We start from the raw sequence: 21,095 nt of genomic DNA on the forward strand, positions 1-21,095 counted from the left end.
TTCCAGCAAGGAGTAAAGAGAGAGAGAAGTATTTTAAAGAAAGACATCATGCAGAAATAACCTTGCACTGCAGAAAAAGTGTTAGGGACAGAACTCAGGCACCTGTTTCCTCTGTGCCTGTGAGGCAGGAGGATGTAACTCCAGTTCAAGCACACAGCTGCAGGGAGTGCTCCAGATTTGTCCCTGTCCTATCCCCTCTTCACACAATTTCAGTTCTCCCCCAGACTCATCAACTCACAGCTGTTACCATGATTATTTCCCCTCTGAGGAGAAACGTGGAGGAACAGGGCTTAGCACTCACATGGGAATTATTTTAAGTTTTGATGTGGTTAGGATGTACCAATACAACTATAAAAGAGAAGGGAAAAAAAAAAAAAGGATGAGATTAATTTCCGGACCACTCTCCTGACCTAAATTCAACCTGTGGTTGAATTTGAGGAAATTTAAGTTGCTGTATCTAAAGAATTTTTGTATTATCTGGAGTCAGCCCATAGCAAGCTCTTTTCTTCGTTGCATGCACTGGAATGTGTCCATGAGGGCAAAAAAACCCCATTTTTAAGGGTATTGCAAAGCATGCTTGCATTAAATCAGCTGCAGAAGTTTGTGTTTCACAGGGATTTGGGGCACAACCCCACAAGGACTGTGCGTCACCACGCCGGGATCGGGGCTGCATCACGTCTGTCACAGGATGCAGGGGGAGATTCCTAAAAAGCCCTTCCTTTAAAATAAGGCAAACTTGTTAAATAACTTCCTTGGGAGGCAAAAAAAAAAAAGAGCTTGTGCATGTGGTTAATATAGGATTTGCCCATAGTGTTTACTGAAGGGGCGATGAATAGACCTCATGAGTTGTGAAGGAGTGCTGGTGGGGAGGAGGATGAGGAAGGAGTGGGGGAAGGGCGTGTTTTCTTCAAGGTTTTAATCCTAAACATCACCATGGAAAAACAACAAAAAAACAAAGCTGTGGAGAAAGCATCTCCAGCACTTCCCTGGGGCCGGTTCCCTGCAAAGGGATGGAGGTGAAGGGCACGGAGCATGTCCCAGGCTGTGCCAAAAGCCAAACACTCCAGCTCCCCAAACTCTCCACCAGAAAAATCCAAATATTTGGGCTGGCAGGGCTGCAAAGCTGCGCATGCTTACAGGGGAGTGCTTTATTTTATTTTATTTTTTTTTTTTCCTGCAAGGATGGATGCAGGCCAATGCACTTAATAGTAACCACATGGTAAAATAAATAAGAATGCCTGTATAGACTTAAAAGTAAATGTTAAATATTTGCTCTGGTTTTTTTACTGATGTCTCCTATACCAGCTTTGAAATGGCCCTGTGGCAAAGAGCGCTTTTATTTTTCTTAAGCCTGGAACATTTAATAATTTCTAATTAAAACATCTTACATTTTTAGGATATTTATGAGCAAACTGATACGGGCTCCTAAAATGTGCCAGGAAGGGGGTAAAAGTTGTACACCAAAGTCAGATTTAAAGGGTTTTTTCTTTCAAAGTCACGTAAAAACTTTATCCACATTTTTTTTTCGCTTTTGAAAAGGTATCTACTGAACACATGGAGGAGAAGCCATTAGCAATTTATATTTCTCTTCCTACATTTAGGAGCATTTTTCTGAAAATAAGTAATCATCCTCCAGGCCCACAGTGGAGAGAGAACAGCCTGAACACAGGGGCAACTGTTGGGTAATTCCCTGTTGCTGAGAGTCCTTGGGAGCCAGGAGTCAGCCTTTACATATCTGGGATGCCTAAGTTAGCTTACAAAAATAAAGTAATTTTTGACTGAATGCTTTATTTACTCTTTTTTCATATTTTTTTCTTGCAAAGAAATGAGTCAACTTTTCCACTATTTTATATATTTAACACAGCAAGAGTGGTGATACGTACTACTTCTCCCAATACTTTTAAGGCCAAATCCAGTTCCAATTTATATGGTTTGCTTTTCAAGGAGCAAACCTTTCGGGGGAACTTGCAATTCTGACGGCAGTGGGACTGAGCAAGAAAACTGCACTATTCTTTTTCTTAATAATGCAATGACTGTTTCAGAGCTGACCAACAAGGTACTCCAAAAAGTTAGACATACTGAAAGTAACTAATAATCAGTGAAGACATGCTTTAAATGGCAGGAAAAATAAAATTAAAATAAAATAAAAATTAAAAAAAAAGGAAACATCTCTTGCACATTAAACAGTGTAAAAAAACCCCAGCTTTATTTACATTCCCATCATCACCCCACAGCTGACCAACATGGGCTGTCACGGATGCAGGAAGCACCGAAGAGACCTTCAGGGATGCTCCAGGGGAGAGCAGCTCTCAGGGCAGTTAGTATTGTCTGTCTCAAAGAGAAAAAAAAAAAAGAAATTTTCCCAGCAAGGGCCACCTGGGTAAGAGGAGGCTCATTCCCATGAATTATGCATGAGCATGCAAGGAAATGCTGCAGCAGGGAATTTAAGGGTGTGTTTTGGCAAGGCAAAGCACACGGAGTGGCCCATGTTTGCAGCAGATGTGGATTAATATGGCACTTCTGAAGGCAAGTCAGGAATCTCCAATTTACACAAGTCATGACTGGACAGGGCTTTTTTTAGCTGCAGTTGGACTTGGAAACTTCTCCAGCAGCAGAGCAAAACTGGAAATACTTATTTAATATTTAATACTGGCTGTTTACATAAACTCCCCCTTGTAGTAAAGCATCCCCCACCCCTGAGTTAAGCATCTCTGTATAAGAAAAGAGTTTCAGTTTACCTTTAGACATTTTAGGAAGTTTAACTAGGAAGTTCTGCGCTCTTCTCATTGTCCATTCTCATTGCCCTTCTCAGGGCCAAGAGAGGAGAGCCTGTTGGACCTTGTCACTGTCCTTCAAGTCCTGCACCTCTCCCTACTGGCAGCAAGCCAAACTGTCCCTCCTAAAACATTAAGCATTTAGGAAGGAGCACAAAGGAACTAAGAGGCCTTTTTGGAGTGTTTCTAGCAGGGTGTCAGAGGTTTTCTCAGACGCCTGTGCACAGCTTTTCTTTTTGCTTTCTGAAACGTTTGTTATTTTTCACTTATTAAACCTTTTACTGTACAAAACACCTCTGAAGAGCAGTCTCCCTAAATTTTTTAAGCCAATCTGCAAGGGCTGGACCCTCAGAGATTGATGCGTTTACACGTGGCTCATAACACTCTGGCCACGTGTTAAAATGCCTTCAGAAGTTCTAAGTAGTAGTAGTTCTAAGCTATCTCCACACAGGAAAGAGAGGAAAACACACACCACAATAAATAAAAACCCGAGTTTACCTGAAGTTCAAGTGCTCCACCAGAACGTACCCATCTGAGGGAAGAGGGAAAGAGGAACGGAATTAAAATCTGAGCGAATGTGGCTGAGCACCAAGAGCGTGCTGTGGTTTAGGAGGTGATTTGTCACCCAGGACTAGGCTGCAGACTCACATCTGCCCTGGGCGTTGCGGCAGATGACGGCGTGGCCATGCAGGACGTCGATGACATCCAGCTGTTCCCCAGCTGTGAGCGGGAGGTCGGCGCGCCGCTGGCTGGGCACCGAGTGCTGGGCGCTGGCTGTGGCCAGCACACGGATCTCCTTGTCATACTGCAGGACAGGGGGGAGCCAGCAGTTAGTCTGTGTGGGTGTGCAACCTCTCCAAGGGCAGTAGGAGGGAGGGAGGGAGGGAAGGGATTTCAGGATGGGTCATCACAGAATCATCAGGTTGGAAGAGACCTCCGAGATCATCGAGTGCAACCCATGCCCCAACACCTCAACTAAACCATGGCACCTACTGCCACATCCTGTCTTGTTTTGGACTCATCCTGATGCCTTAAGTTTTAACTTTCATGGTTTTTAGATTCTGTGCTGCCTAGGGGTGTAGTTCCGAGCTTCATATTAAGTGTCAGCCAGCTCTCTTCACAAAGTAGGTAGACAAAACAAATCCTTTTCCTGCTGAAGACCAAGGACAATGAGTACAACTTTCAGGCTCAAAAGTACAAACAACGGTGGACTGAAGAGAGAAACAAGAAGGATGAGACCTCACAACCTGAAGCTGTAATTGGACAATTAAACCTCAATATACAAATGGACCAAAACTTATAAAAATGTAAGACCTCGTGACCAGTTGTCCATTTTGTGACCATTCTTAGTCCACCTTGGGTGTAGCCCTGATCAGGCTCTTGTCCTGCCCAAGGTGTACCCCAAAGGCCTTTCAATAAATATCTACTTTATTCTCTAGCTCTGTCTAGTCTCTGTTCCAGATTGGCCTTCCCAAGGCATCATCCAGGATGGTGACTCCACCACCTACCCGGGCAGACCATTGCAGTACTTCATCATCTCTTCCATAAAAATCTTTTTCCTAAGATCCAACCTATATTTCCCTTGGTGCAGCTTAAGACTGTGTCCTCTCGTTCTGCCTGGAGAAAGAGACCAACCCCACCTGGCTACAACCACCTTTCAGGAAGTTACAGAGAGTGATAAGGTCACCCCTGAGTCTCCTTCTCTCCAGGCTGAACAACCCCAGCTCCCTCAGTTGTTCCTCACAGCGTTTGTGCTCCAAGCCCCTCACCAGCCTCGTTGCCTCCTCTGGACTCATTGGAGCATCTCAACGTCCTTCCTTGTGTTTGTGAGGCATTGGGGAGAAAAACCCCAGCAAGGCCCCTGATGAAGATCCACATTAGGGAAGAAGGCAACAGGTGAGTGGGACTGATGCCTTGAAGTGGCTTCCTAAAACCACTGGTGGCTAGACAAATTTAAGAGAATAAAAGTGAGTATTTATTGAAGGACTTCAGTAGGCACACCTCGAGCAGTCAGAACCCTCCCAGAGGCTACACCCAAGCTGGACAGTGGTCACAAGTTTTTCAGGGAATTATAAGTTTGGCCCATTTACATATCAGGGGTTAATCCTCCAATTACAGCTTCGGGTAATGGAATCATATTCCCCCAGTCTGCTCCCCCTCAATTCACTTTTGTTTATACTTTTGGGGCCTGAGGCAGTGAGGTGTCCTTGAATATCAGGTCTAGAGGGGGTGTTTTGTCTGACCAAAATGTGAAGACAGTAACTAACACTCCATATGGAATTTAGAGATATACAGTAATGCAGTACAGGATTTGAAAAATATAAAAGCTAAATCCTAAGGCATCAGGACAACTCTCCCAGCAGAGCCGAGGACCAAGAAGGTTCCACCAGGCGTCTTTTAAGCAAACCATGGAGCTGCTTTTCTCTTCTGGAAACCCCAGATTAGGTGAGAAGGCAACAGGTCAGGGGACAACTTTCCCAGCATAGCTGAGGATCAACAATATTTGATTTTAAACAAGCCACAGAGCTGCTTTCCTCCCCTGACACAGTCAGAAAGACACACACCATGAATGTCTCCCTAAAGAGCTTCTCTTCTTTGTCCATCTTCTTGCTCTTTTCTTCACTGCTCTTCTTAAATTTGAAGATATTTCTGCAACAAGAGAGAGAGACACACACACACATATACACTGCTGAGCTCCATTAAAACAATCCCTGGCACATCTGAAATTGCAACCCAGAGCCTAATTCCAGCCTTGTCTGCAAGGAACCCTTGGAATAGCAAAACACACTATTCACATCCCTATTTCTCAGAAAAGGGTGAATAGACAACTCAAATTAGTTAGTGAGGCACAACTTGAGCCATTTTGTATCTCCATTTGGGATTTTTTTTTTTTATTTTGGCCTGTAAGCAGCGTGGGAACAAATAAACTCTCTGTTGAGTGTTTCAAATCAGCCCCATTTTTATGGAAGTCAACAATTCACTTTTCCCCCAGCAGTTTGTCTCCTTCTGGTTTTATTTATACTCAGAAATAAAGGGTCCCCAGATAACTCTCATCCTGAGTCATTTATAGAAGTGGGGTTTGACACAACTCTGCAGATGTTCTTTGGGTTTTTTAGCACATGGAGGAGAAAGTCTCCCAAGCGGACATTTATATGGCACTGTAAAGTGGAAAACAAGTTCTTATAACCCACTTAAAGGGAGTGGGGCATTCCCTGCATATGGGGATGCCACTCTTTCTGATACACAAAATTACAGCTGTAGCATTCATTTTAAAACTAAGACAAGAAACAAACACCAAAAAAAAAAAAATCCCCTACCCATATTTGTAATAAATTATTCATCCTTGGCTCGTTTTGATGTGCTTAAAATTAAGGAGGAAGGGAAACAAGAGCTGAAATTAGGGACTTTTAAGCTGTGAAGAGATTCCTCCTTGGGCAGGACCTGTGATCTCTAAGGGAAAGTTGAAATTGCACGGACTCCCTGATGGTCTGTAAAGCTGTACCTGTGACTTTGCACAGCACAGCCAGTGGTGTTAGAGCAGCCCCATACAGGATCTCCGTGGTGAGAACCTGAAAAATGGGTCTCTGATTTACATTCGAAGGGCCCAGGTATTAGGTCATGAAAAACGTTGTGGTGCACGTTTTTGTGATCTAAAAAGGGAAAGGAAATCTCCCACTCCCACGTGAATTTTTGCAGTATCAGTAACAACAACAAAAAATTTTTAAAAAATTGCTTTTATGCAAAAATGGCACAGCAAGAGTCAATGCAATCAGGCAAATAAGCGATACTTTAAAATGAAAGGCTCTTGCCAAAATTACAGAATTACAGAATGGGTTGCTCCAAGCCCCATCCAGCCTGGTCTTGGACACTTCCAGGGATCCAGGGGCAGCCACAGCTTCTTTGGACAACCTGTGCTGGGGCCTCTCCATCCTCACAGCCAGGAATTCCTTCCTAAAATCTAATCTAAACCTATTAAAATAGTAAAAAGGAGCCAAATATACAGCAAGTAGCAACTTTTTGTCTCAGCTCAGTGGAAAGTCATGACAGGACTTCAGGCTAAGACCTCTGGGTATCCCCCCCTTGCTTTCAGCTCAGATATAAGAGTTTTGTTTCACCCTTGAGGTATTTTCTGCAAAGATTCCTGAAATATGGGTTCAAAAGGAAAGGGCCCTGGAATATCAACTGCTCCTGAAACCACTCAGAGACATGTACAAAGTCAGACAAAATGGGAACACAGAATGGAAATCAAGACCTGTCCACGTCGTCGATGCTTTTCCTTTTGTCCTTGTACTCCCTCATCATCCGAAGTCTTGGCATCCGGACTCTGTACTTCTCATCCTTCCCTCTGAGGGGAACAGACATGCAGGAATTCAGGTTTTTCCCAGCAGATCGTGTCCCCTCCCCAGGCCTGTGATTTTCCTCCCTTTTCCCTGCACAGCCTGCCCTGAAATGCAAACACGTGCAGTGATTTACACCAGCACGCGCGGCCACCGCAATCATCTGGCAGCAGCACACCAGGACACGCTGTTCCCATTAAAAGCAATTTTTCTGACAAGGAGCCTGCCAGGACTGGGCTGATGGTCGGATCTGGGAGATGGAGTTTTCCTTCCTTAGGAAAAAGATCTGAATTTTTCATGTGTCTCAGGGAGCTGCTCTCTCCTTTTCACGCCTCTGGCACTAACGGGGTAGCAGCGAGGAAACATCCTGCCAAATTAAACACACACGGGGAGGGCACCTGGACTGTCTCCAGAGGACTGAATCCCAACCAGCTCATAGCCCTCAAGCACAGCACCAGGCACAGGTTTGTGCCAGGAGGGAAATCTCTTTGGGTTGAGGACAACCCCAGGACAGGGCACCCTCCTCACCTGGTCTCTCTCTGCCCCACCTCGACATCATCATACACGTTGTCCTCCTGGGACACAGCTGCTGTCAATCAAAAAGCAGGACAGAAAATGATTAGGAGATGTCACTCTGAGCCTGGCACTCCAAATAATCTATTACAGAGGAAAATTTGGGCTGCTGCTCATCACTCAACCCAAAGGGGCCAAGGAAATGCAAAAAGAGCCCCAGGGCTCCCAAACATCCAGCAAAGGTCCAGCACAGTGAATGATGCTTGGGTTGGTCAGTTGTGTTTATGGGCGGTTTTCTGCGTGGGTTTGGCCATCCAGCCCCACGGATGGGGCAGGAGCAGCAGGAAAGCCCCAGCTTTGCACTGCAGCCAGCACCGGCAGGGTTCCCAACACAAGGACTTGGGTATGTTCACTCCAGCACCTCCTCAAGGCTGAGGTTATATCCACCCCATTTATGTAAAGGATGAACTTGACCCTCCAGCAGGCAGGAATGAAGAGTTTTTCAAAGAGCTGCTAGAGTGCCCTGGGCTCACACACCACTGCCAGCCTGGGAGCAGTGGTCCTGCATGGATTGTTTCACACGTTACCTTCCTGGATATCTCCAGATCTGCAGGAGGAATGCTCTACTTTAAACCAAAACCACCCAAAAATGGGCAAAACCCCCACCCTCAAATGAAACACAAATCTCTATCAAGTCCTCCAAGCCCCTGCTGCCACAATACATGAATTTCAGAAAGGCACAGTGCACCAAACTGATTGTACAAAACACTTGCCTCTCAGAACACACACAAACCCCCAGGAGTCAGGTCCAGGTATGTGCTTACCTAAATTTGGTACTGAAATGGAAATCAGTCTGTGGATAGAAAAAAAGGCTTTTAGAAACAAATCTGCGCATCAGCAATGCCCAAAAAGCCATGAGGAGCCCCAAAAAGCTGTCAGTGGTGCTGCTCAAGTGACAGAGACAGGTCAAGGTGTGTGGGCTTCATGGCAACAACAGCATTTCCCAAGATGATATCCCTTGCTAAATAAGCATTTTCATCCTGACAGCAACAACAGCCATGTGTTCATCAAACAGGAAAGATCTAAACTGCATCCAAAGAGCGGCCCAAACTCCTGCTGCCCTTCCCAACAGCAAGGGGGTTGCTGGATAGTTGGAATTTTTAGTCAGTAGTAATTCCTTCCTGCAAGTCTGCAAACATCAGGGGTTGTCCAGGAATTCAAAGGTGACAATGTCTGTAGACATCTAAGATGATTTCAGGAGCTTTAAGGGTTCTTTGAGGCAGGAGAATGGCACAAAGCCCGGAGGGGATTTCACTATAAGGACATTTATATTTGAAGGAGCCACTGCAGGGCATCTCGTGTGAAAATGGTTTGTACAGAAAACAAACCTTTCCTGACATAAAAGAGGAAAGGTTTGACCTGGAATTTCCAAAGAAATGAGAAAAGGCAGCACTTTCCTGGAGTTCAGGCACTGTGCATAGCGTGAGGCCCTCACTGGCAGCACTGGAGGACAGGTTCTGCACACTTGAGGAAAAGGAAATTTCCCTGGAAACTTTCAGATGGTTTTGAATACTAGAGTACCCAAAAAGGCGCTGTAGGGAGTTACACAATATTCTCTGCTCTGTTAGAATGAAAACTCACTGTTAAACCTCTTCAGCAGATGCTCTTGCCAGCTTGGCTTTGAATGGAACTTGGAATAAAACCCAACATCAGCAAGGCTGTCCCTAATCCTGGTTGGCAGGTCAAGGCAGGAGGTACCACTTTTCTACATTCCTTTGTGCATCTTGTGTCATGCTGAGGTATCAGAAAGGTACCAAAGGCAGCAGAAAATCTATGAAGACCTGAAAACTGCTGTAGGACCAGCTCCTGGAGATTCCTGGTGCCAGAGATTCTGGAGAGGCTGCACAGATGGACCCTTGGCCACATCTGCCCTAGTAGCTCCTAGTGAGTTGATAGAAGAACTTTTGGCCCAATTTCCCCAAAAATGCTGTATTCTTTACTACTAGATCTCCTGCTCTCAGATAATTGCCAGGAGGAATGCTCAGGTTTGAAAGGGAAAGGGGTGGGACCACCAACGTTTTCTTACCGTAGGTTGTCCTTGAGCCTGAAATTGTTCAGCTTCAACTTTTCTATCTTAAACAGGTTTCCAAATCTCTTTTGTTTTTCTGTTCTGTCCAAAAGAGAAACAGGTTTTAAATTAAAAGTGACACAAGGTGCAGAAGCAGCCCCAGAGATCTTGAGGCAGGGAAAGGAAGGGCAGCAGACCCCAGACCTCAGCTCAGAAGAAGAATTTAAGCATTAATAGCATCATATGGCTGACAGACTCACTGGGATAAGCACCAGCACAGCAAAAGGTGCTTAATTATTAAACCCAAGCTCATATATTTGATTAGCTTTAAACTTTTCTGTGTTAATTGAAGCTGTTCTCCTCTAACCCAACAACTAGAGGGTGATCCAGGTTTCTTTGGAGTGAAATTTCCTGAGGAAAGGGCAGCATTACCCAGAAGCACTGCAGTGACCATTAAAGGAGACATCAGGGGCACTTTCTGAACCACCCTCCATCAAACATTTCTACTGTGTGTGTCCTTGGGGAGAACGGTCCATGGCACACACTTCTCTCTGAAGTTTACAAAGGGTTGCGAATCTACACAGCGATTTTCTTGTAAAGTGTCTGCAAGCAACCAAGATACTCCCCTGGAGGTCATTACCCCTGCACAAGGACCATTAAAAACCCTTTATGTGTCTCAGCACACCTAATCCTGCACGTGGGATCAATAAAGAGATCACAGAAAGGCTGGTGTGGGGATTAAGACCCCGACCTCTGGAACCCGTGAATTTGGTCCCAAAAGGTCTTGAAATGCCTTTGCAGCCCCAGCATGATGCACTGCTCCCCTTGGGAGTCAGCAAGAGGGTTTAATTTCTGCACCCATGCGCAGAGGGGTGAAGAAGAGGCACAGATGTGCTTCCCAGAGGGTGGGGATGTGAATGATCCATCTGGGAATGTGCTTCCCTCTGGATGGAGAAGCCCCACCACGCAACCCCCACAGATAATTTGCAGAGAAATGACGCTTCCTTCTTTTAATAACCATCCTGTCACCTCCAGGGGTTCAGCTTTCCCCCTTTTTCCTCCTTCTCTGTCACACACGCAGGCTCTGCATCCACATGGAAGCTGGACTGGGATGCAGATGCAGTTTTCCAGCGCAAGCCTCCCATCCATAAGGGAGAAGCAGAAGCACTGCAACACCTTGTTGCTCCTCCCACGCTGCCTCTCAGGAGAGAGCCACCAGCTGCACTCCAAGCAACTGCGTGCCACATATGCCTTCCCCAAAGGCTGTCTCCACTCCTCACAAAGGCAACTTTTTACTGCACGAGGGTAGGGAACCGCACAAAACACAACTCCACTCCACGTTACACCTCTTAATCCGTTTGGGAAGCGCCGGCAACGCACAAACCCGAGGCTGCAAAACTCATTGGTTTTATAACACACCCCCTGGAAGCAAATATCCTGAGAGGCTACACAGGAAAGAGCAGGTTGCAAGTTAGTTACAGCACATCAGGTTCTTCTCCAGCCTTCTGTGATTTCAAATTGTGAGCGTTTTGTCCTGTTTTTCCAGGGACGATTTGTCCCTCGAGCGTCACCTCTTTTGGCACGCACAGAAAAGGTGCCAGTTCTCAGCTTCAGCTGAGCAACACTTTTCATCAAGAGAAAACACTTTTCATCAAGTGAGACTGTCCTCTGTGCTTGATGCAGGAAGAGGTCTGGGAAGGCAGTACTTCCAAAGGATGGAGGGGGTTTTTTTTCCTTTTTTACAGGAAGAAAAATCCCCCTCACTGCTTTGGGATTTCATTTTGGTAACGACCTTTTGCTCCCTAAGTGTTAGCCAAAGGGGAAAGAGGGAGGAAGAAGGGAGGACACCCACCCACACAACAACTTCTCTGCAGTTGAGTCAGGTTAAAAAAAAGAAAAAAAAAGGCTTCCAGCCAGTACCTGGCATGTGAGATCAAGGCTGAATGGTCAGAATTTCAAATTACAGCCTAAGAAATTGCAACTTACTCTGGTTTTGCTGGGTTATCACCCCCAATCTCAACATCTTCGTATGTTTCCTCGTTGCTGTTTCCTGAAACTTAAAACCAAGGCAAGCCATTAAGACAAACCCTGTTCAGCGGCAATAAGGTGAGGTTTGCAGGACAAATTGCACCCAGGCCTTTTACATTTTGCTCTTACAGAGGCTTCAGGGCTGCTCAAATGAATTCCATCCTAGACATGGACGCTACTCCCCACTGGTTTTAAAGCGAATTCAGAACAACCCGGCCAGAAAGAGACACTGTAGATGCTGAAAGTGAAACGAAACCATTCCCAGCATCTCCCAGGGACCAGCTCAAATTAAAAGCAGCTTCTGTTTGAGTTTCCCCACTTACTGCTGTCTGAAGTGAAGGAACTTGAGGCATCGGAGCCATGGCTGCTGGAAGACACAAGTGTGACATTGCTGCAGGAGAGATTTAAAATGGCATTTCACAGACACAGGCACTGCAAGGTCCACACTCACAGTCTGTCCTGCAGCTCCTCAATGTCATCATAGATGTCCTCTGATGCCTGCAGAGGCTGCCAAGGGGTTTGGCCCAAGGCTGTTCCTTCTGCCTGTGGAGCACCAACACCCACGCTGTGCCCTGGAAATGAGAAAGGACCTGTGCTTTAGGAGCTTTTCTGAAACACTTCTCCCAGAGAAAAGACAACTGTTGAGGGCAAAAAAACAAATAAGAGCCTCCAGATGTATTTTCCATTCCAGGAGTCCAGGAAACTCTGCTCTAAGACACTTCAAGAAACAAAAGTGAACCATTTTCAAAGCTTTTAGCTTTAAAACTTTTAAAAGTCATAAAAATATTTTATGTTTAAAAAACTCAAAATGTCTGTCGATTTTTTTCAGTTGTGGCAGCTCTGACCCAAATCTTCCTCACCTAAAAGCATCCAAGAGATTATTCTTGGATCTCCAGAGAAGCGATTGGAGGGAAAGCTTGGCGTGGTTGGTGGAAATGTTAAGATCCAAATAATGAACCAGTCCATTGGAACACACCTGTAAATCAGCACCTTGGAAAGGACCCAAGGAGGATGAGCATCCCTGGGATGGATTTCACTGAGGGCTGGAATCAAGCCTGGGAGTTGCACCTCATGAGGTTAGAAACAGATTATTACTGAAGAACTCTTAAGTGGCAACGTCAAAACCTTAAAATTGATTTAAGAGGGTTGGAGCAATGCAGAAATACAGCCACACAAATAAAAGCAGACAGTGTTTGTAAATGAACGTGGGGAGTGTGCAAGGCCAGATGGGCAGGGCTTGGAGCAAATTGAGCTAGGGTTAGAATAGTTGCTAGGATAGTGCAAAATGTCCCTGCCGATGGCAGGGGGTGGAAGGAGAGGATCTTTAAGGTCCCTCCAACCCAAACCATTCTGATTCATGCAGTAGATCTTGCTGGACACAGGCACCACCTCAGTATGGTCCAGCTAAAGACCAAAACTTCTGCAAAACCTCCAAATTCAGTGAATTAGAAAAGCAGGCAGGGCTGGACCAAACAATGCTCCAAATCAGCCTCTCTGTTGAAGCAGGAGGCTCACCAGGAGTACTTTGGGAAAAAAAATCCCAACAGAAATTACCTCCAGCTGTTTGAAGGTCAAGAAAACCAGCAAGATCTTTTACAGAAACAGACACCAACCAAACCAGAAATTTATTATGAGGTGGTTTAAAATAATAAAAAAAATTAAAAAAAAAAAGGGAGAAAAACCTGAGAACCACACCAATAAAAATAACCACGGTCACAGTCAATTTGCACTTTCTCCTTCTCACTCCTGGTCTGTCCCCAGAGCCCAAAAGAGCTACTTTTCTCTCTTTCATCTTTGAAATGCTGCCATATAACACCAGTGGCTTCCAGAGCCTTTGCAGAATGGTGAGCCCATGAACATTTCTAGCTGAAGTTGCAAACCTGTGCTTACAGAGGGGATGGGATTTGGTTTAATTGTGCAGCTGAGGTGCCTGTCAGCAGCTCTGGTCTCTGCCTCAGAGTATCCTGAGAGAAGGAGCCCAGAGTCAGCCTGGCACCACGAGGGGATGGAACAAGAAGCCATCATCCACCTCAGTGAGGGACAGAGGGAGACTTCAGGCTCTCATCCTGCTCATGTGCATTTCCACCCCAAGCCTTAGCCAAGCCCCTTTCCTGAGACTCCATAAATTACAAGGAGCAGAGGAGATGGATTTCAGCTCTCACGGATAAGGGCAATCTGCTAGAAAAACAAACACCTCCGCCCGAGTTATGCAGATGGTTAACCAACTTAGGAAGCGATTTGCAAAGCCAAAATAAATGATTCAGACCAGAATGCAAACGCTCATGCAACCTTTTGCCCTGGTTTAACTGAATTGGTTCAAGAGTTGCATCCAAATTTAACATTATTTCCCATATGGAAGAGACATTTGGGCAGCAGATGGGGCTGGGGCTTGAGGAAACACTCAGTGGTGCAACGAGATACTCACAGTGCTCTGCTCTGTCTTTTGCCAGCCCTGGTGGGGTTGGATATGTTGCAGTTTGGGGGCTGGTCACATCCTGCTGCCCTTGCAGAACCTCCAGCCCACCTCTGCCATCTGCCCGGGCATGGCTGGTGGGACACATGTACTCATTTCCACCTGTCTGGGATCAAACGTTTGGGTTGGTCAGTGCAGTCCTTAGGAACAGCTTTCTAATGCATATTTCTATTATACATCTCTCCATCCATCAGAGTATAAATGATCTGTGGGCTTAAAACAGTTTCACACCCTTCTCCATCAACCTTTCAGGCTGAAGCTGAAGCAGCTGAGTGATGAACAGGCAAAAGAGAAGGTGGAAACCCCCTGGGATTAAGGGCTCAAGTTTCAACTGTTACCCAAAGAGTGGGAGGACAGAAGGAGAAGGGACATCCTAGAATAATTATTAAAATTAACCTCAAGGATACAATACCTTGAAAATTTCGTTCTCTTCCAGTTTTGTTCTTTCATGACTTGGTTTTCCCTCTTTTTCATCCTCTGTTAGAGCTCTTTCTGGGCTGAAATGTTCAGAAATGGGAGAGATCTCAGCACACAGACACTTCAGCAAAGACACAAACACATTGCCTTATGACAGTGCCCAAACAAGTAGCTCATTTTCCCTCTGAATGAGGGAGATGCCCAAATGACCACCAGTAAAGTAAGGGCAAATCCAAATTTAAAGGATATAGCGGTCACTCAGGGATACTACAAATCATTCTTGAAAGAAAGACAAATTAATAGGATTGTTTCCTCATAGCAGGAAAGGACAAAATAGATCCATTTGTGGTGAGAGGCACCTGGATCACAGGATGTGCCTCTCACCATGCTGCACTGAGATTTAGGGAAGAAGAAACAGCAAGAGGATGCAGGACTTGATAACTTTCCTTCCCAGCACCACAACATTTCCCACAGAAATGACCCCTTTTTATCACATAACTCTTCCATCACCCCCAAAAAACCCGGTCTTCAGACAGTGACCATAAACACACACCACAAGGAGCTCAAAGTGTGACATTTGTAGGGTGAAATTCAGGATGGACCTTGCCTTGCCTCGGACCTAGAACCAGGTGCCCGAGTTTGAGAGCCTCATAGCTCTCCCTGTTTACACTGCTCAGGTTTCAGAAGGAATAGACAGTGTTTTTCACAGTCTCCCCTCCAGATATGCTTTAGAATAAAAAGAATCTTAGAAACCATGAGTGCTGGCATAAAAAAAGCATCATCCGTGCTGTCTTGGTCATGAAATATATGAAATTTCTTTCTATTTACTGAGTGTTACAATATTCAATTCCTAACCCGAATCAGTTGTGGGGCTAAGAGAAGTCTGAGAGAGAGGAAAGGAAATTACCTGGATTTGGCAAAAGGAAAAATCTTCTGTTTCTAGAATAAAGAAGAGGAAAGCCTTCAGCCACTGTGATTTTCTCAGCAGTCAAGCTTTCATACAAGGCCTCAACTGTCAACTAGCATTTAAAGAAATATTTCTTTAGAAAGCCCAGAAGTATTTTATGTTTGGAATAGTCATCAGACTAAGGATATTTCAGCTACTCTGCAGGACAGGGAATGCACACACTGACAAACTATACAGGGATAATAAAACAGTGCCAGGGTTGGACCAGTGAAGCTACTGGTCAGCATGGAAGCTATTACAGAAAGGAGAGCTTGCAGAGGAGGAGGAGGAGGAAGTTTTTAAAATTTAAATAAAGATTTCCCAGCCTGCCATAAAATGAGACTCAAGCCAAGCCAGAGAATCTCTCTGCAAATCACAGAGAGATAAATAAGTTTGGAAAGCTGTACTATTTACCAGGCAGTTTGATGGCTCTGCAAGCCCGGGCTTGAAAGTGGAGTTTGGCATTTTACAAAGAGTAAAATGTCCCCTGTTTCAGCAGGGCCAGAGCTGGTAGCCAGCAGGACATGGACATCTCCTGGCACGAGGTGACGTGTGCTCTCAGCTGAGCTCAGCCAAGCTGGGCTTCCCTAGGAACAGCTTCAGCACTTCCAGCCCTGTGCCCTGCAGGACCCTGCCTTCCCTGCAGGATGTCCCCGCTGCCAGGGGAAACTGCCACCCCTGCAGCCAGGGGGATGTGAAAAGGGTGATCTGCAGCAGAGACTTCCCTGCAGCAGGGGTGAAAGCCCCTACAGCTGTGCCCACCACACTTGTCCTTACTTACAAGCCAGAGCTCCAAGTGTGCTGCCAAGCCAAGCAGCCTGGCTCGATCTTGCTTCTGCATCTTCACAGAGGGGTTACCAGCAGCAGCTCACCCTCAGTAGGAAATTCTAGAACATTTCAGTGGATTTTTTTTTTCTCTCCAAAATTTCACATTCTTGATGTTTGGTGCTTAACACTTGGTCTACCACCAACATCCACCCAGCTGATGTTATCACTTCCTTACATTTCTGCAGAGGAAGTCAAGGGAATTGACACTTCCCACTGGTATGTTTGGGAATCTCATTAGTCTTTGTGTCCCCTCTGCAACTTCTCATTTATTTTTTTTGAGAGTCTTCACAGACAACACACAGAGAAATTCTTGGCAGATAAGAAATACAGATATTGGGAGTTTTCAAGACGCTTACCTTGTGTTTTTGAGGCTCTGCCTTAGGTACTAGGAAAGATATTTATGAACAGGTATTAATTTTTAGTCCATGTTAAAGTTACTGCACTTTTAGGTCCAAAACTCAGCTTCAGTTGGGATGCTCAGCATCCAGGCACACATTCACATGGACATTCACCATGGCCTGCAGCTCCTTCCCTCTGCTATTTGAGCATCGGTTTACATGCAGGGAGCTGCAGCACCCAGCCTGACTGGCCACAGTTTTGAGGGATCTGTGGAATCCCAGGGGGCTGTGGCAGTCCCCCAGAAGGGAGCTGCTTGGCTCCTTTCCCACTGGGAGACAAAATCTGTGCACGTGGCAGAAATAACCTCCCCAAAAGTGGCAACACTGGAAAATGTAAAAGCAGAGCAGTGGCACCTTTGATAGAGAAAATTTTACTGGGAAAAAATATTGATGGACCTGGAAAAGTCTTGCAGCCTGTGCCCTTCTGTTCCCAAGAAGATGCTGAGGTTTGCCTCACTGTCTTCTTTTTATTCTCCTCTACATGGCTAATGTCTTATGGTATTCCCCACTGAGTTTTACTATAAGCATCATCTTACCCCCACAATTTTAACTTTTTTTTGTCATTGCCCCAGAGTCCTCACGCTGCACAGAGAGACAGGACAGTTCTTGTTCTCCCAGACCACTGTGCAACGGCTTTTCTCAACTACTTTCCTCAACAAGAAACTGCATTATTTCCTATTTTAAAGGCTTTTTTCCCCCCAGCTAGCACGGAATTCACCTCACAGTCCTGCCTTTCAAAGTACCTTCAATGACACACAAGGTTGTGGTGTCCCCAGACTGATTCAGGTACATCGGGGTTTCTTCATAATTATTCTCCTCTTCAAGCTGAGCGCTGAGAAGATGAAAAAGAGAGAAAAGATTTAATTTTTTTTCCTGTCCCTTTTAGCAGTATGAAGAAAAAAAAAATCATCTTAAGGACAAGGAAATCAAGTGCTTTGATAGTGAGCCTACAAAAAACCAAAGTGAAATCAGGAATTCCTGGGAGGGAGAGGAGACCTGTGGCAGATGCAGGGCTCAGCTGAACCTTCCCCCCTGACTCCACGCTCCCACTGCTTGTCCTTTGGGAGGCCAGGCTGCTTTTGGAGGGCTCAAAGCACATCAGGAGACTTCCTACCAGGGTTGGAGTCTCCTGCCTACAATAATCCCTCAAGTAGAAACAGAACAAAAAACAAAACTCAAGGAAATCGGAGTGCAGCACTTTTCAAGCCTACTCAGGTACTTTGAAACTGATAACAATTCCCACTTGCACTGCTTGGCACGTGGCTTCTCATGGAAGGGAGCAAAAGGGAAAGCAGAGACAGCAGAGGGGAGGTTTAAAGGTCCTGCTCCTGAGCTGATCAAGCTGCCCACTCCATGCCAACACCGTGAGTGGCACGTGCCAGCCACAGGAGGAGGGAAAGCACCACAGCTCCAGCTCCAGGCAGCCTCAAGTGCTGGGGGCTCCACACAGCCCCCAGTCCTTTTCCCGTCTCCCCATCCTCCTTTTTCCTTCCCTCCTCCAGAAATCGGTGTCGTTTGGGAGTAGATGCAGAGGGAAAACCCAGCATTCCTGAATTACCCAGGCGGATCCACCAGCCTTCCCCTCCGCCCAGTTTTTGGCATTTTAGGAATGCACCAGGAAGCTCCAAACGCACAAGACACAGCTTGTAACACGCGTGGGGGACAGGGTAAGGTGGGGAGAGAGCACCGGGAAAAATCCTAGCAGGAACTTCTCTCTCCTAACTGAAAGTCTGTAGAAAACCTCAGGGAGGGTCCGTTTTTCCTGGAATCACCCCGCTGACACAACTCAGCTTCGACAGGGAAAGGACTAAGGGCAAACCAGAACAAGAAACTCAAGGTGCACTTTGACAGCAGTGAAATCAGAGAAAGAAACAAGCCCTAAAGCCAAGCAGGAGGCTGTGCTGAGAGCAGGGGCTGCCCCAGCCCCCCTGGTGTCCCCTGCAGCCCCCCAGCACTGGGGACACTGCCCTGCTGGTCCCGCTGGTCCCACACAAGCAATCAGAGCTCAAGAACACTCAGCACAAGAAACTATGCCAGGAGTTTCTAAGAGACCAGATTTCATTCCAGGTGAGGCTTCGAGGAGGGGAATTCCTGTCCCCAGACTGCTGTTATTTTGCCCTTATGCCAGAGTTACTTAATTAATTTCCCCCGTTATCAGACAGTTAATATTTAACAAGTGACCTACTGTAAAGACCGTATCACAAGTGTTGGAGCAAGAACAGCTGATCCTGCTGCATTACATTGCTAGAACAGCTCCTTGCAGTGCAGGACAGCTTTGGAGGGGGTTATTTTTTTGACCAGCTCTCTTCTGACCAGTACAGGTTAAAAGTTAACACCAGCCCACGCTGGCAGGAGCACCTCACGATGTCAAGAACAACTTGCTGTGGATAGCTGGAGGACTTGTTTGGGCACAGAAAGTATTTGAAGAATTCCCCTCTCTTTGCTGTGCTTCAGCTGTTCCATTTTCCCTTTTCACAACTATGACAAAACCTGTGTATGAATGTTTTCCTCCACTTTTGCTGTTCTTGTTGTACAAAACCCAGGCTGCTGCACCACCACTCTTGACAAGTCAGAGACCAGAAAAAGTCAGGATCTCCCTGCACAAAAAAGAATTGTGCCTGCAGGATTTTTGAGCTGTTTCAGAAAAACTCAAGTGATTTTGGACCACCACTCCATAAAAACCTCACTTCAGCATGTGGAGGCAGCTGAAGGGCCGGGATGGTGAGGGAGGGCAGTGGCTCCTGTGCCCTGGTTGTGCTGGCTGCACAAACACAGCATCACAGGATCGTGCAGGAACACAAATTCCTTTGCTGCTGGCAAAGAGAGCCCCAACACCTGCTGGTTATGCCAGGGCTTTGTTTCAGCAACAGTTTTCCAAAGCATTTCTTTTCTAAAAACACAGAACTTGAGTACACAGCAAACAGGAAGCAAAAAACACACGGGGGAGTGGTGACTGTGCCACTAAAGCCATGGCACTGCTCTACTTCCCCCAGCTAAACCACACCTAAAGACACATGGATATGTTTCTCCATGAGGCTTTAAGAGCCCGCAAGAGCAAAGAGGAGTGAAGTTTTCTCCATTAGGAGAGGGTCACCCCAGCCAGCTTTGAGTTTGCCATGTAGGTTCACACAGCCACAGAATCCTAGAATGGCTTGGGTTGGAAGGAACCTTAAAGATGATCCGGTTCCAAACCCTCCCTCTCCCACAAGCAGGGACACCTCCCACTAGACCAGGTTGCTCAGGATCCCATCCAACCTGGCCTTGCACACTCCCACTTCCTTGAACAAAGCCCCTGGAGCAAGCTGCTGCCTCCAGGAGTGGGACATTCCCTCCAGGCTGAGCAAGAAATGGGATGGGGAAGTTCCCATCAGCTGTGAGCCACACCTCGGCTCTCCCCAGGCTCACCTTTCAGGGGTCAGGTAATCCTCTTCTCCAGCAGCTGCACACAAACACACAGAGGATTAGTGCTGGGAGGGAAGCCCACGGCCTCACAGAGCACATGGGAGGTGTGGCAGGGACAGTCCTTCTGGCTGCACACAAAGGCAGGCGTGACACAGCACTGCCAGCACAAACTGGGGACCTGGCTCCATTAATAAGCCATTATTATTTCATATTTCCATTCTTTCACATTATTATATCATTATTATTTCACATTTCCAGGCAAAAACCTCAGGCTTTCTAGAGATGCATAATACTGGGAGGGCATGGAGATGATGGCATGTAGTAGTAAATGTAACTAGTTCTCTCCCATCCGATAAATGTATTATTATATTTAGAAAAGGCAAGTGGGCTAAAAAACCGTAGCCTAAAAAAAAAAAAAAAAGTTTTTCAGTGAAAAACTCTCTTTCCCTCTCATTCTTATCAAAGCCTGGGCACACCAATAAGCCCTGGCACCGTAAAGCCAAAGAGACTTTAGCAGAGCCCTACTCACAAAAGCAGCTCCCTTTAAATTCATCAAAAGTTGTGCCTAAAGATCTGGCTATAATTAAGGCTGTATCTACAAAGAAACACCACTTAGCAGCTTAATAAGTGGTCCAGAATATTGTATTATGCAACATCAATAAGGTTTTATTATGGGAAACTGAACTTTTGCATTTCTTGATGTCGGAACACTTAACGACATTGCCCTTGGTTGTATTCAAAACAGAAGTGTGTGTGTGGGGGGGGGGGATTAGCAGACTATTTTCTAACAATTTTATTGTGCCTTCCCACAGTTGTGTGCTCCAGAGTCAAGGCATTTCCCATTGAAGAGGAGTGATAAAGATCAGCCCAGCTCACAGGCAGCTGCTGCTGCTTTACAGCCAGCTGTAAAC

General features: G+C 45.9%; 1 protein-coding gene across 5 annotated transcripts in view; it reads right to left on the reverse strand.

Annotated features, from left to right (window-relative positions):
• Positions 1-2,184: 2,184 nt before the first annotated feature.
• The window catches only part of FYB2 (FYN binding protein 2), a 34,592-nt gene continuing 15,681 nt past the window's right edge, over positions 2,185-21,095 (reverse strand). For 2 of the 5 annotated variants that reach the window (XM_066192881.1, XM_066192884.1), the window contains 17 exons: positions 20,188-20,221; positions 17,526-17,614; positions 16,741-16,769; positions 15,518-15,549; positions 14,606-14,690; positions 14,146-14,299; positions 12,172-12,292; positions 12,044-12,087; positions 11,679-11,748; positions 9,711-9,794; positions 8,449-8,477; positions 7,640-7,700; positions 7,027-7,119; positions 5,339-5,423; positions 3,423-3,579; positions 3,273-3,306; positions 2,185-2,332 (listed from right to left, as the gene is read on the reverse strand). In XM_066192881.1, the coding sequence (XP_066048978.1) occupies positions 2,224-2,332; positions 3,273-3,306; positions 3,423-3,579; positions 5,339-5,423; positions 7,027-7,119; positions 7,640-7,700; positions 8,449-8,477; positions 9,711-9,794; positions 11,679-11,748; positions 12,044-12,087; positions 12,172-12,292; positions 14,146-14,299; positions 14,606-14,690; positions 15,518-15,549; positions 16,741-16,769; positions 17,526-17,614; positions 20,188-20,221 (1,310 nt within the window). In that variant the 3' untranslated portion in view covers positions 2,185-2,223. The remainder of the gene's footprint in view (positions 2,333-3,272; positions 3,307-3,422; positions 3,580-5,338; positions 5,424-7,026; positions 7,120-7,639; positions 7,701-8,448; positions 8,478-9,710; positions 9,795-11,678; positions 11,749-12,043; positions 12,088-12,171; positions 12,293-14,145; positions 14,300-14,605; positions 14,691-15,517; positions 15,550-16,740; positions 16,770-17,525; positions 17,615-20,187; positions 20,222-21,095) is intronic. The other 3 variants (XM_066192882.1, XM_066192883.1, XM_066192885.1) reach the window with 3 other exon arrangements.

This window comes from Chamaea fasciata, unplaced genomic scaffold, assembly GCF_029207755.1.
Source record: "Chamaea fasciata isolate MVZ Bird 193981 ecotype frontalis unplaced genomic scaffold, bChaFas1.0.hap1 SCAF_10, whole genome shotgun sequence".
NCBI classification, from domain to species: Eukaryota; Metazoa; Chordata; class Aves; order Passeriformes; family Sylviidae; genus Chamaea; species Chamaea fasciata.